We start from the raw sequence: 14816 nt of genomic DNA, 5'->3' as shown, positions 1-14816 counted from the left end.
GTATAAAAATGAGAAAAAAAACATATATTGTTGAGATATATTTGATTTTAAACTTTGTCATATTTTAAAAATTCAAGATTTTTATTCGACTTAAATTGTTTAATCCAATGAGACATCCTAATCCATGCTTTTTTATCAACCACGATTCAAATGCATGTTTGTCAGTCAATGCATGGAAACCAAGTCAACGTGAAATGTTCAAAAGAAACCTTGCATAACACCCAAAAGAGTTGAAATTTGGGGGAAAACAGTGATGGCAGAAACTCATAAATTCATCGTCATAAGTCGTGAGCCCGCCATCAGTACTAACAAGTCCGAGGGTAGTCCATCGACTGCATCGTAAACTCATGGACGTTGGCAAAAGTTTATTTTGATGTCTTTCTCCTCCTTATTTGTGCCTTCTGTTTCTTTCGTCTCTGGACTACTGGTTCTGAAGCACTCTTCAACTCTTCTGCTCGAGGATCATTGGGCGTGGCGAGCAGAAATTTCTTGTTCGAACCAACTTGGTTGCAGAAAAGCTGCAGCATCTTCCTTCCCCTCATCCATTTCAGCAACAGCTTCATGTGTGTTTTGCTGTTCAATCCACCCACGCCAGATTCCTGATATGAAAAGCAGTATTAGATAGAAGGGCCATAAAATTCAATTCAATTCACTGCTTTTCACGAGGGCTGATGAACGGTGCACAATTTCTATATGTAATAAGTATTCCTACGGCCTTCCCATGTCACAGACATGATGGATTAAGTCATCATTGGCTTCTATAAGATATATTCCAATGATCCAATTTCAAAAGTAAGAATTCTATTGGAACTTTTTATACACAACAACTATGTTCTTTGTTCAACGTTGGGGCATGTTTAAGTTCTTTTTTTAATTATCCGTTTTGTACTTTTTTCACTCTCGTGTGAAATTTGTATCTCTCGTTGGCACACCAACCGCTGTCTGACTCTAATGCTGGGCCTCTAAAAGGGGTGGATTGTGAGATCCCACATCGGTTTGAGAGGGGAACGAAACATTCCTTATAAGAGTGTGGAAACCTCTCCCTAGTGGACATGTTTCAAAACCGTGAGGCTAACAGCGATACGTAATGGGCCAAAGCGGACAATATCTACTAGCAGTGGGTTTGGACTATTACAAAAGGTATTAGAGCCAGACACCGAACGATTGCCAACGAGGACGCTGGGCCTCGAAGGGGGGTGGATTGTGAGATCCCGCATCCGTTGGGGAGGGGAACAAAGCATTCTTTATAAGGGTGTGGAAACCTCTCCCTAACAGACGCGTTTTAGAACCGTGAGGCTGACGGCGATACATAACAGGACAAAGCGGACAATATCTACTACCGGTGGGCTTGAGCTGTTACACTTCTATTGTTGATATTAGTTGTTGGTTTGTCTTTGAATATATCCAAATTTACTCGCGGCACTTACAGTTACAATTGGGACACGACTTTCAGAGTAACTAAGAAAGCCATGACCTTGTTTCTTGATTGTTCAGTTAAAGGAGATACTGTTTCATGTCATGCCTGACAAAAGAAGGGAAGTGTCATACACTGCCTCGCCTCCGTTTCACTCGTCCACTTATCCTCTTGAAATAGAGTGTACTGATATTTGGCGGCCAGCGCTCATCTCATATCTCCTTCTGAGGAAGCTATTAAGTCTTTCATTCATTTCCTTGATGACTTAGCTACATTTACCTAGATCTTTCCCCACACAGTCAAGTCTGAAGTTTTCACTTACTGCAATACTACCTTATCTCCCTCTCACTCATACACCACTTATCCTCTTGAAATAGTGCATATTGTTATCTGAGGACCTACACACATCCCTTTCAAAGAAGGCTATAATTTTTTAATTCGTTTGCTTTATGACTTTGGTAATTTACCTGGGCCTATCCTGTCAGAGTCAAGTCTAAAGCTTTCGCCATATTCAAGAAGTTCAAAGCTCCAGTAAGGACCCTTTTGGTACGTTATTGAAATGTCTTCAATTTGATTGAAGGGAATATTTCCACTCTTTCAAAGGTTTCGATAGGCCACTACTATGCATACATAGCACAGAAAGAAATTGAACGAAAACTAGCAAGTTGGATGCATGATGTACTTGATGGTGTTCTTGAACTAATTAACTTGGCAGAAAAGAGTCCATATATGATGTCCTTTTGGGATACCTGATGCAAGAAGGAAAACACCCTTCTAGGTGTTAACCAAAAGTAGTGCTAGATTAGTGTGGTTCTAGGAAATGCTTACTAATGAAAGAAAATGAAGACAAGACTAGATCTAGATGTCGTGGAAGGGAATATCATAAGAGTATAGAGTACCATTGAGATGAAACTTGTTCATATCGAGGAGGAGTTTAACATGGTGACAAAGATGATTACGAAACTAAAGGGAATTTGGAAATAGGAAGTATCTATCCTAGAAGAGAAGACCAAGGAGGCTTATGGAAAATTGCCAATGGAAGTAATACATTACAGAGAGTAAAGGAAGGTGGTGTGAGCAGAGGGGTGTCAATAGGACAACAAGCACACTTGGGACAGTACCAGTGACACATGCTGAAGGTACCTATTTTTTATGGAGCCAATCCAAGATGGTTGGTCCCGCTGGGCTACTCATTCTAACCCACTTCACTCGCCACTGCTCCTCCTGAGCATCTCTAGGAAACAGCAACAAACGGGTGTTCAATATAAAACTACATGCGGTAGTAAGTGTTCAAGGGAACAAAGCTTGTTTGTTGCAGAAGAGTTTCGTCAAAAATACTCAAAAACTTCTCATTTGCCTTACTAATAATTAGTATTGCTTTGAAAAATGGTCGCTAATTTGGGTAGCTAGATATTAATAATTCATTTCTTAATGGCGTTTTGAATGAAGTAATCTACATGCTCCAGCCGAATGACTTGGTAAGCATTCTTCAATAAGTGAATGAACATTCATCTAAAAGATAGGTCACTTCAAATCAAAAGCATATCCCCATTCAGATTGAGACTCAATATCAGGCTTTAACTAATGTGGCTGCAGAGCTAACCTAGATCAAGCAACTTTGAGCGGTCCATAAGCTGCAGTTTCGATAACCATCATCCAACTTCGAAATGAAAGAAAATAATCGACGAAATGTAACAGAAGGTGAAGAAAACCTACCTGGGCTTTAATCCAAGCATTGGAAACTGTGAGCGGTCCATGCTGCTTGACGACACCATAGAGATCTTGAGCAACCAAAGAAGCCTCATGAGGGGTCAACTTGGGATTGATTTTCCTAAGATTCTCTGCTCGCGACCTCGAGAAATACCTCGCGAATGTGCTGAAAACAAGGCCAGCAGAACCTCCACCTCCACCTCCATCTGCATTTCTAATTGTTTGAATACCGCGAAGCCACCACATATCTGATGCTAGTCTACCGCGCTACTTCGTGGTACAAAATTCTCCCACTATTCGTCTATGGCTACAACTGCGCGCTATTGCACTGCTATCCCGCTGCCGCCAAGGCACTTAGATTCGAAGAGAGTCGACGACGAACGAACAGAATTAGACACGCAGGGTTTTTCTTTACTCCTGAATTATGATGGAGATCGGTTCATGCCGCTCCAACCGAACCGATCCGGTTCGTTTGGATTGAGTGATTGTGATGTGAAACGTATGGTCTCTTGGGCTTAATTCCTTCCGATAAAGCTGTTGGGCTGAGCCCATGGTCTCTTAGGATGAATCTGTGTAATTTTTTTTTATTTTTAAATTTAACGAGTATTTTTTACACCTAATTTAAACTATAAATGTGACTACAAAATAAAAATATACCCGATTCCTATAAAATTAAATAGGATAATTTCGTAAGAATTGAGGAATGAAATAGGTGAGAGAATGGAGATAGGAACGACTATTCGATCACTATCTCGTGCCCATCTCTAAATTCAACTTACCAACTAAACAGACGTAGCACAGGACTCGAATCTAGAGTTCTATTTCAAAACGTTTCTTAATTCGACCAATTAAAGTAGTTGATAATCCAAACTTTTGTCTGTATGATAATATAAATTCTAAACTCCAAAAAGTGAAAATAAAACAAATTATTACGTGGCACTGATTTTGTAAGCCAATTAAAAGGCAGGAAATGATGGAAAGAGAAAAGGGTGACGAAGATTATGGCGGCCGGGAAGCTGCATGCAGATGCCGATGCCGACGGGTTAATGATGGTGGGGCTGATGGTGTGGGGACGTTAGAAGAGTCTACGTCTTTCTACAATCTTTGACACTCAATTCAATACCTCCAAAATAAGTGCCCATCAGTTTCTTTCACTTCTTAATATCATCGCCTCTCATTTTCCACACAAATATTATCTCATTTGGACTCTGTCGTAAAATAGGTTTTCACACTCTTATAAATAATGATTTGTTTCTCTATTTAATCGATATGAGATATCAGACAAACAGTTGCTACTTCTGAAACAAACACTTTCGCATGTTCATAATAATTATAAGACTTATTAGGTATACAGATTTGATCAAATTTGTCACTCGTTTTACTAATAGGTTTGTTTAGACCCTTCAAAATTACGCCTTATAACAAAATACTATAAATTGCATTTTTTTAAATATATAAAAATGATTAAATATAAATTTATGGGTATATACGGATTTGTATCTACGAATCACGCGTCTCCACAATAATATGATATTATCCACTTTAAACATAAATCCTCATAGATTTGCTTTGGACTCCCAAGAGGCCTTGTACCAATGGAGATAAATTTTCTCACTTATAAATCCATGATTTTCCACTAAATTAACTAACATGAGACTCATTCCCACTAATCTTAAATCCAAATAATGTTTCTAAAAAAAATAGAATAGTGTAAAGTTTGGTAGAAGATAAATAAGAAAAATGCCTCAAAATTAATATGCCACGTAGGAAAAAAAGAGAGCAGTTAAATGAGGAAATCTTAGCCACACATTTTTTATATAGTCTCTTTCATCTTCTGCAACTCACTAAATAAACTTCCTTTCAGAACTGAAGAGAGAGAGAGAGAGAGAGAATGCGGCCAACTCCTTTAGACGCCGACGACACTGTGGCCCTCCAGCCACCGCAATCGCCGCCGTGCCACGATCACCATCCCTGTACATGGAGGCCGTACTCCAGTTCCAAAGACTTCGAAGCCAACGCCGCCGTCGTCGTCATCCTCCTTCTCTGTGGACTCATCTGTGCTCTCGCTCTCAACACCGCCATCCGCTGCTTCCTCCGTCGTAGCGCCGATCATGATCCGTCTAATAGCCAACAGGAGGAGGAACTTCAGGATGGAACGGCGAAGCCGACGTTGGTGGACAAGTTGAAAATGGCTCCGGCGTTGGTATTCACGGCGGAGATGAAGTCAAAGCTCGCCGGTGCGGAGGCGGAGTGTACGATTTGCTTGACGGAATTCTCGGAAGGGGAAGAAATTCGAGTATTGACGAATTGCAAGCACGGATTTCATGTTCAGTGTATTCAAAAGTGGTTGATTTTGCATTCTTCTTGTCCGACTTGCCGCCGTAGCTACCTCCCTCCCTCGCCGTCGTCCTCCGAGCGCGGCGGCCGCCATGGTGACCCTTGAGCTTAGATTAGTACTCTGTCGTAGCTGTTTGATAGTACTTCGAATTGAGCTTTTTTTTTTTTTTTTTTTTTTTTTTTTTGGTCTGGAATTTTTCTGATAAATTTTCGAATTTACCAAATTCCAGCGACACAATACTGGTACCAGAAATAATATTAAATTGTTAATTTAATCTCCAGATTATTTTGTTAATTACAAATAAATAATAAAATGGTAAAATGATATTTACTATTTGAAAAATTGACTGAATTGAAAGAAAAACTATTATAGTAAAAATAAATTAAAAGAATTTATTATTTTAAAAAAAGTATTAAATTACTATTAAAAAAAGAAAAACTTTTAGAAAGTAGCAGAATCTTTGGAAATTGAGGCGCAGACATGCAGAACAGACAAAAATGGAAAGGGACTCAATCATCCAGATGATTATTTTGTTAATTTTGTTAAATGAAATGGTAAAAAAAATAAAATTATTTATTGTTAATTGGGAAATTTGGAGTGTGGATGAGGCGCCACGTAAGCTCTGACAAGGTGGCTAACGTGTGACGTTTTGATGCTGTGTTTCAGCTCAACAGTGTGGTGTGTGCTTTCGGGAGTGGGACATAAACGTTGCGTCCACAGATTTATTTCTTTCTTTTAGAAACAAAAATTCAATTTTGTTTAAAATGGCAAAAGGATAAAAGAAAATCATTCTGCAACTGTCTCCTTTTTTGTGTGCCCAAATTTTGGACTTTTCCTCAAAGGTAAATGCGTTTTTACTTTCCCCCAAACGGGGTAGATTTCGATTTTACCTCCCTCCTATTTATCCCTTCTACCCATTTTTTATTTAAATTAATTTATTTATGAATACTTTAAAATTTTAATTGATACAGTGGTATGCAATACACTCTAATATTAATATTTCACTATATATTTCTTATTTTGTGATTTCCCAACAAACACACTCGTATATGGGTGTGGAAACCTTCCCCTAGCAAACGCGTTTTAAAATCTTGAGTATAATATTGACCGGTTGTAAATATGGAGCGTTACAAATGGTATTAGAGCCAGACATCGGACGATGTGTTAGCCTTCTCGCTGTTCCCCGAAGGGGGTAGACATGAGGCGGTGTGCCAATAAAGACGTTGCGCCCCAGAGGAGGTGGATTTTAGCGGGGTCTCACGTTGATTGGGAAAATGAACAAGTGCTAGCGAGGACGTTGGACTCCAAGGAGGGAGGGTGGATTTGGCGGGTCCCACATTGATTGGAGAAAGAAACGACTGTTAGCGAAGACGCTGGCTCCGAAAGGGGTGGATTTGGTGGGGTCCCACATTCATTAGAAAAAGGAACGCGATTTGTGAGTAAACAAAAAAAAATTATGAGTAAACAAAAAAAAGTATGTATTAAAATGTTTGAACATATTTATTAACTTTTTCTAAAGTTTTTATGAGTAAACAAAAAAAAGTATGTATTAAAATGTTTTAAAATATTTATTAACTTCTAGAAATCATGACTTTCCATTGTCCAAAAATATATATATATATATATATATATATATATATATATATATATATATATATTAAAATGTTTATTAACATTTAGAAATCACAACTTTCTACAATGATATGATATTGTTCACTACAAATGAAGATAGTATTCCTCACTTACAAACCCATGACCTTTCACTAAATTAATCAATGTGGGACTCACTTCCAATAATCCTCGACATAAATTTGGTGTAAAATAAGTTCTTATACTTCTAAATACTAATTTAAAAGTTTAACCAATTGTATAATATAAAATAAAATATACAAAAACTTTTAATATTAAACGTAAATGAGATATAACCTCTTTTAACAACTGTCTATTTATATTTATATAAAAGATAATTATTTAATTGCAGTTTTAGTTTATTAAAATTTGATGTTTATATTTATTTGGTGTATGAATTTGATAAAATATTCCATACTCTTATACGTTCAATTTTGTCTATAATAAATTTAAATTTTTAAAAAGTACATTTTCGTGTACAATATATTTATTCAAAAAGTAATAAATGATCCTTGGTTATAAAATTACATGGTAGGTATATTAATATCCAAAACTTTTAAACTAATGTTAGGATAGAAATAAATTAAAAAGTTTATGTATATGATAGATATAAAATTAAAATTTCAATCATAAAATAAATATAAATTTAAAAATTTACGGATTTATAAAATTAGGAAATTTATAATTGAGAAAACACACTCCAAATATGAGTGTGAATAGCAATAACAATTCCTATATATTTTTTTTTTAAATTTAAAGAACTATTTTATTTTTTTAATATCTATATTGACACTAATTTCATCCGGACTAAGTCGCCGGAGTTGAAGAGTTGCAGCCCAATCGTCGAGGATGGCGGCGCCGTCATCGTCCTCAGCATCTTCAGTGAGATCGTGGAGGACGGCGTTTCTTACTCTGAGAGACGAATCGATCTCTTCTTCAACTTCAATTTCCCAACTTCTTTACGACACCATATTCTCCCACTCCGACTGCTTAATCGCCGCCGCGCACTACCTTCCTCCACCCGAAGTATGATTTCTCCCCCTTTTCTATGCATATTAATCGAGGTTCTTAAAAAATGCATGGTCATCGTTTTTTTGTGTGTGTGCATAGGTTTCATCAGATCTGCTGTTTCTCTTAGAAGTGGCTACTCCTGCTTCCGACTCCGTGCAAGACGTTGCCCTTCTCTTCTCGGACATCATACATCTGGTGCAATTCACATTTTCGATTTCTATTTTTTATTTTACATTCTTTCGGACCTATTTCCTCAGGGTAGAGCCTGAATGATGAAATTGGGAAGTTTGTTCTGTTAGTCAATTTTCGTGCTTCTGTGAAGAATGTCCCCAACAATTTGACAATTATCTTTTTATCGACCAGTACTTTTGAGAATGCAAAAGATTATGCAAATATTATTTGGTTATGGGATTTGAAATCTTCAGTTTATTGGTGAATGTTTTGAGTAATAGATATTCTATACTTGACACGATGCAAGTTGATCATCAAATACCAAAATACTATATAATCTATCTATCTATATATTTTGATAAGAGACAATTTTCATTGACGTTTGCAATTTGCCAAAGGGACATGTTATTCATGTTACTTACAAAAGACCTTACCAATTTACAGTGAGAGGAGTATGACTATAAGAAGCAGAAGTATTAGACAATTTACACCCAGAAATGCGTGGTAAACAATATTTTTGAAGAGTTTAGTAGTCGTGTCTTTTTTGTGAACACTCTCCGATTTCTTTTTTTTTTTTTTTTTTTTTTTTTTTAATTTCATAGTTTCCAAAAGAAGACCACAATGAGGTTTGTCTATAGTATAGTTTTTGCATTTTTGTAAGGGTGATATGTTAAGACCATGTCCAATATACCTCCCAAGGAAAGTGAGATGCCATATGAAGATATTGAGAATCTTTGCCCAGAATTTAGAAGTATATGTGCATTGCATAAACAAGTGGTTTTGTGGTTCATTATCTTTCCTCCATAATGGGCATCAATTTGGAAATAGAGTCATGTAGACTTTTTTTTTAGGTCTTCACTTGTGCTACTGGCTTTATGTACCATCTTCCATAGGAAAAACTTCACATTTTTTAGGGTGATTTCTTTTCCATATTGTCTTTGTTAGTGTGAGGTTTATTGCTTCTACCTTTTCCCCCATATCCATCGACAAAAATTTTGTGGAGAAGACTCCGTCAACGCTAGGAAGCCACTTCAATGAGTCTGCCTCTTGAGAAAATACAATTGGGGCAAGGTCAAAGCTTAATTCGGTTCATTTTGTAGAGATGCAAAATGCAAAATTCAGCCTAAATACTATTAGAGATGCAAAATTCGTATTGTCGATCTAGTTTCATTTTTCTTCATTGTAATAACTATGAATGTGAAAATTGAACATTAAGTGGGGAAGATCTATTGATTCACTTAGAATCAAGTATAGTGGAAAATTTCACTGTATATGGAAGATAATTTGCATTTAAAGTCATTGAGAAAATATGTGCAACAAACATTGAACATATTTCATAGATATGCAGCCTGCTAGATCATTGTCATCAAGGTATATGATTACGTACAATGTAGTATTTACTAAAAAAGATACATTCCCAAATGATGAGGAATTCGAGTAGTGCATAATTTTTATCTAAACATTTTTGAACCTTTGCTGTCTTAACGTTGTTCTTTCCCTGCCTTTGCTCTTCTGAAATCTTCGTTTTCTCTAATTATTAATATTCTTGCACCCAATGCAGATCCACGGTATTTCTTATCAAGTTGTTCTTGAATTTAGTTCTTCCTCTTGGAACCTGCTTCTTCAATATTTTGGAGATGCGATCCAATGCATACTTGGAAAGCTTCATATTCCAGGAAATTATGCTCAAATAAGGACCGTCTCGGAATCTTTGGAGATTGTAAGGTTAGCTTCCCTTTTCTCTCCTGTTAGCTTGGGGAAATAGTACTCTGCTGCTTCCACTTCTACACACTAGGCCAGCATTTTGTCATTTGGGCCAAAAGTCATGTTTGCTCATTTGAGTAAATTTATTGAATTTTGTGATCTATATGGTGGGAAAGGGGAAATTTTTTTTGCTTTGTCATTTGTTGAGAGTGAAGCAAACTTTAAACTCTTTGACCTAAACACTGCAGAAAATACCGTTTATTCACTACTTTGCAAGAGTGCAGATTTTATTTTATTTTTTAATGTTCTGGATGCACTGGACGTTCAATCATTTCCGATGGTCTCTCTCTCTGTCTCAAGGATCCCTAGATCTTGCTTGTTAATTTGGATATGTTGTTTGTGTGGCAAAGGTGAGAAGAATGTGATTTGTTCTAATTGTTTTCTTCATTTGCCAACTCTTCGTGTATGTACTCAGGATTTATGGTAAGCTAGGCTGGTTACTTTTCAAAGTGTCGACACGTTTTCATTGCTGAGAGAGAGAGAAAGAGTTCATAAAGCTGAATAAAGGGAAAAAATAATTTTCATTGTGATTTTCTAATTATCTTTTTGATGCACGTGGAAAGAGAAACAACGTAATTTTTGAATATATATGGGATGCTATAGCTGCTATTCGGTTGAATTCACTTCATAGCTTCTCTTGGGATTTCTTTGATTAAAGAATCTCAAAGTTGTTGTTTGTTTATGATTTGGTGCTTGTATTTTGTAGTGTTCCCCTTGTATGGACTTTTGATCAATTGTGCACATTGTTTTTATCCTCTTAGTATCGGATATTTTCTTTCTGCTTTTAGTTAATTTTCTTTTCCTTGTTCCTTTCTCTCTTTTTGCAGCTACGTTGTCTGTTCACAACAGCGCAAATTTTTACCAGCAGAAGATATCCAACTCTCAAAGTTTTTGCTTTCTGTGATTGCTGGCTCTCAATCAGCAATATTTCCTTCGTCAAGTTCAATCATTAGACATGGTTATACCGCTGAAATTGTGAAAAATGTTACCAAATGCAACAGTTTATGGGATGTTCAGGCTGTAGCCTTTGATCTACTTAGTCAGGCCATCACAAGTCTGGGGTCATATTTCCCAGTTGATGTTTGGAAGTCAACAATTCAGGTAGAAACAATTCTCTTACATTTGTAGTTTTTCATATATGTATTTGTAACAAGTGGAACATATTCAATATGAATGATTTGCAAGCAATATATAGGCAGTCAGCCAGTAAGGAAATAGTGTTTAGTCTCTACACTCTAGGAACAGTTAAGAAGCTAACTATTGAAATATTTATGAACCAACACAGGAATAGGATTACTAAATCAGTTGTTGGTGATGATTCCTTGATGCCATTGTTAGCCTGGATAGTTTGACAACAATGTATGGTGTCTCCAAGTTTAATAGGATGAGTAAGTGATCAAATGTCCAGAATCTGGCTAGGTTAAGTGTGGGGGTAGGGAATCTATCAAGAAAAGAGAGTTGGGTTATGAGCCTGTTGACAACAAAGCGTCAACAAAATCACATCTCAAACACCAATTGATATGAACCAAGACACCTCAATCATGCAATATGAACTTTAAGGAAGAGATAAGGAAGATGTGAAAAAAATGTTGTTCAAACTACCACAAGATAAACTCATGTTGCAATTCATTCCATATAAAGAAGAATCAAGCTTCATTTATTCTTGGATAGTTACAAATTTTGGGTGGATGATAATCTAGAGTTATGGTGATTCGTTAATGTAGTTTAAGACTTTTTATTTACTTTAAGTTTGCATATGTACATAGTGGCTAATTATGGTCATAAAGTATGAAAGTTACAACTCTGTAAATGACTTATAGAAGGTCAAAGGTTTTCTTGTGGGGCTATATAAAGCCATGTATGTTGTTTTTATAAAGTAAACTTGAAAAATGTAGTAAAAAAGCATTTGTGCTCTCTTTTAGCCAATGACTAATTTTCTTTGCAATTCTATATAGTTTAGGTTACATGCTTATAATCATTCTAGCTTGACTTAATCAATCTTGCTTGTGGAGTGATTCGAATCTCAGACAAGTGTTCTTGCCTTGAGATATTCGAATAACAAGATAATTTGAATCTTACTTTCCCTTGGATGATTCCTTATCATTTTGGAGTTCTTGAATATTTAGATCTAAAGGTATTATTTTTCTATAAGATTCTTAGGTCAAATTTTCAAGGGTTTTCAATCATTTAGAATGAAATCAACTCGATTTGGGATTTTAGCTTTTGTGGTTTAGGGGTTTGCACATCCATGAGCATTATGAGGGTTCTTAGATCCGATTGGCTAGGGTTACCATTTCACCAACTAAAATTTATCATCACTCGTAAAGTCTCCACTCCTCTTTCCCTTTATTGGATCTTTCCCTTTTAAGATCACAAATTGAACTTTCATTATAAAAAAAGAGTATGAAAGGTAATGATTTTAATTACGGCATCAATTCAATGCGAGGGCAACAGAATGTTGCTTATGATTAACAATGAGATAGTAATAATTACAATATTTTAAGATAAAAGGGAGGCCCTTTAATTTTTAGGAACCACGAACTTCACTCCCTTCTGAGCTGACCCTCACCTCCCATCTCACAACGGTTTAATCTTTTGTCTAAAAAGATGGCTTCAATTTTTCTGTTAATTTCTTGTTAGTGTGGTTGGTTTGAGTTTGTAAGCTCTTTTTCATGTTTTTAGGGCCTGTATCGTTCTTTTATTCAGGCAGATGTTTTTTTTTTTAACTTGCTTCTATCTTCGTTCATTTTTTTCTTCTAAAAGGAGTACCATATTTTGTAGCTTTTCGCTACTTTAATCGAAAGTATTGTTTCCTTAAAAAGAAAGGCTGCAATTCGATTAGCCAGGTGCTCAAAGTTGAATTCTGAAGTACCAAGAGATATTGACTAGTGTTTTATGTGTGGTTGATAATGTTTGAGGGAATGCTTGCTGTCATAGTTGCCTAAATTTTTTTGATATGAATGTAGAATATTTCTAGCTAGCATGATAACCTTCAACACTGCATATAACATGTTGAGCTTGTTTCTTTTGCCTATAGGTTATTAGAAAATTGATGGATTTCTTGGCATCTAATAGCCTACTCGTTGAAGACAAGGTGATGTCCAGGTATACAGTGAGCAATGCATTATCGTTCAGTTTTCATCATTTACAAAGAGATTTGTTACTTTTGAATTACTTGTGGATTGTTATGTCAGCTGGATCCTTTGGCTTTAGTTTAATTGCTGTAATTTTCCTGCTGTTTTTCGTTTGGTTGTTAATAGTCTTGATGTTTATTTAAGAAGCCTCTGGTCATTTCTTATGTAAGATGGACTGTTCCTTGAGAGTTTTGAGTCTTAATGATATTTTCTCCAAGCCATCTTTTGATTCCAACTTGAGTGTTACATGATATTGCAACATGATAATGATATTGCAACAGTGAATGGGTTACATGATATTGGTTTGTTGTCCTCAATTTACACAACTTTTCTTCACTTTTGTGGAGCTCTAGCTGCGAAGGGGCTATCAATTTTATTATTGTTATGAAAAACTGTTGCAATATTTGGTTCAAACGGACCTTTCATTTGAAGCACTCGATCCTGTGGAGCACAAAGATTTTGGCTCTCGTGAGACGCTGACAAAGAAAAAAACTCTAGCCTTCCCTTTGCCTAGACTCAGTTTGCCGCCGTCGCCTTTAACCACTGCACCCTGCTGCCTTCCGCTGTTCTCTGTTCACCTAGATTTTGGTGGTCCTGTTCCACTTGTTTCTTAATTATTGTTGCATCGAAGTATCTTCTTCAGTATTTGGGGTGAAAGTGCTATAATTTCTGTGGAAGAAATGGGAAGTAATCGGACACATTTTTTCTTTTAATCCTTCTCATTTGTTGGTTCGAATGTGCTGTGATTGATTTACTGCAAAATCTAGTTCATTAATTCTTTTAGAAGAAACTTAAGGATGATTTCGTGGTCATTTGTTTATCTAAATTCAGATAACCTTTTGGTTGACATTTTGAATGTTCAAGGTTGATTTTGAGGTTGTTTGTTTTCTAAATTCAGATCATCTTTTGGTTGACATTTTGAAGGTTCTGTTTGCCCTTCCTTACGAGGAAGAAAACTTGTGCAACTTCCTACTGACATTGATAAAAAGGATGGATGGTCTTATGGGAAATGGTAAGTGATTTCCTTTTAACTTTGAGAACAAGACGCAATTAGAATATAAAATTTCTCATCAGTTGAAGGTAGTAGGAAATTCTTGAGATGGGTCAGATGCTCACGAGAAAATTTCAAGAAGCTATGTAGAAGAGATCAAGCAAAACTAAAGTTATTTTTAGAATCACAACTCATCAGACATGACGACCAAAGTTCACTCCCCTAAGGCTTCTTTTTGCATAAGAAAAGAAACGGAAGTGGTGGAATTGAATTTTAACTCTATTTGGGGGTATATACTCATGGAAGGGAGTTCAGAATTCCTTAGAAGATTACTTTCGGTGGAATGTTTCTATTAATTCTTTAATGAATGATAAGGCCTTGGTAATGATTGATGATGATTTTCAGAATTAAAATTTGATGGTAAGTGGAGGTTTTTCGGCAAACCTTCACTTGAAAATTGAGCATTGGTCTAATAAGAATCATTCTCATCTGGAGTTTATTAAAGTTATGGAGGTTGGATATCAGTGAAAAACTTACCTTTGGAATATGGAAACAATCCTTCTTTGGAGCTATATGGCAACATTTTGGTGGTTTAGTCAACATTGCCCCCCAAACCCTTAATTTCCTAGATACTTCAGCTGCCCAAGTATTTAG

The 14816-nt window shown here is 36.1% G+C and overlaps 3 protein-coding genes across 5 annotated transcripts in view; 2 read left to right on the top strand and 1 right to left on the bottom strand.

Moving 5' to 3' along the window:
* Positions 1-195: 195 nt before the first annotated feature.
* Positions 196-3522, bottom strand: LOC111796041 (tumor necrosis factor receptor family protein). Its single transcript, XM_023678734.2, has 2 exons — positions 3131-3522; positions 196-599 (listed from the first exon to the last, which is right to left on the bottom strand). Exons 1-2 carry the CDS (start codon positions 3368-3370, stop codon positions 366-368), a joined length of 474 nt encoding a protein of 157 aa, XP_023534502.2. The 5' UTR covers positions 3371-3522; the 3' UTR covers positions 196-365.
* A 1432-nt stretch (positions 3523-4954) lies between these two features.
* On the top strand, positions 4955-5736 carry LOC111796038 (RING-H2 finger protein ATL79). Its single transcript, XM_023678730.2, has one exon. The coding sequence runs from the start codon at positions 5016-5018 to the stop codon at positions 5565-5567; it is 552 nt and encodes a 183-aa protein (XP_023534498.1). The 5' UTR covers positions 4955-5015; the 3' UTR covers positions 5568-5736.
* Positions 5737-7859: 2123 nt separating this feature from the next.
* LOC111795951 (ARM repeat superfamily protein) overlaps positions 7860-14816 on the top strand; it is a 29462-nt gene continuing 22505 nt past the window's right edge. For 2 of the 3 annotated variants that reach the window (XR_002815271.2, XM_023678599.2), the window contains exons 1-5: positions 7860-8117; positions 8202-8297; positions 9835-9998; positions 10865-11138; positions 13075-13142. Coding sequence is in view for 2 of the 3 variants with exons in the window: in XM_023678599.2 (XP_023534367.2) it covers positions 7941-8117; positions 8202-8297; positions 9835-9998; positions 10865-11138; positions 13075-13142 (779 nt within the window). In the remaining variant the exon portion in view is untranslated. The remainder of the gene's footprint in view (positions 8118-8201; positions 8298-9834; positions 9999-10864; positions 11139-13074; positions 13143-14816) is intronic. The other variant, XM_023678597.2, reaches the window with a different exon arrangement.

Source organism: Cucurbita pepo, chromosome 5 (assembly GCF_057944985.1).
Source record: "Cucurbita pepo subsp. pepo isolate OVF chromosome 5, ASM5794498v1, whole genome shotgun sequence".
In the NCBI taxonomy this organism is placed as follows: domain Eukaryota; kingdom Viridiplantae; phylum Streptophyta; class Magnoliopsida; order Cucurbitales; family Cucurbitaceae; genus Cucurbita; species Cucurbita pepo.
Note: the sequence above shows the minus strand (reverse complement) of the source record. Positions and strands in the feature narration are given on the sequence as shown.

Excerpts from the sequence above, each read along its gene's own strand:
- LOC111796041 (XM_023678734.2), bottom strand. The coding sequence starts at position 3,370 with ATGTGGTGGCTTCGCGGTATTCAAACAATTAGAAATGCAGATGGAGGT. Across the intron at positions 600-3,130 it reads ATGCTTGGATTAAAGCCCAG|GAATCTGGCGTGGGTGGATT; the intron begins GTAGGTTTTCTT and ends TTTTCATATCAG.
- LOC111796038 (XM_023678730.2), top strand. The coding sequence starts at position 5,016 with ATGCGGCCAACTCCTTTAGACGCCGACGACACTGTGGCCCTCCAGCCA.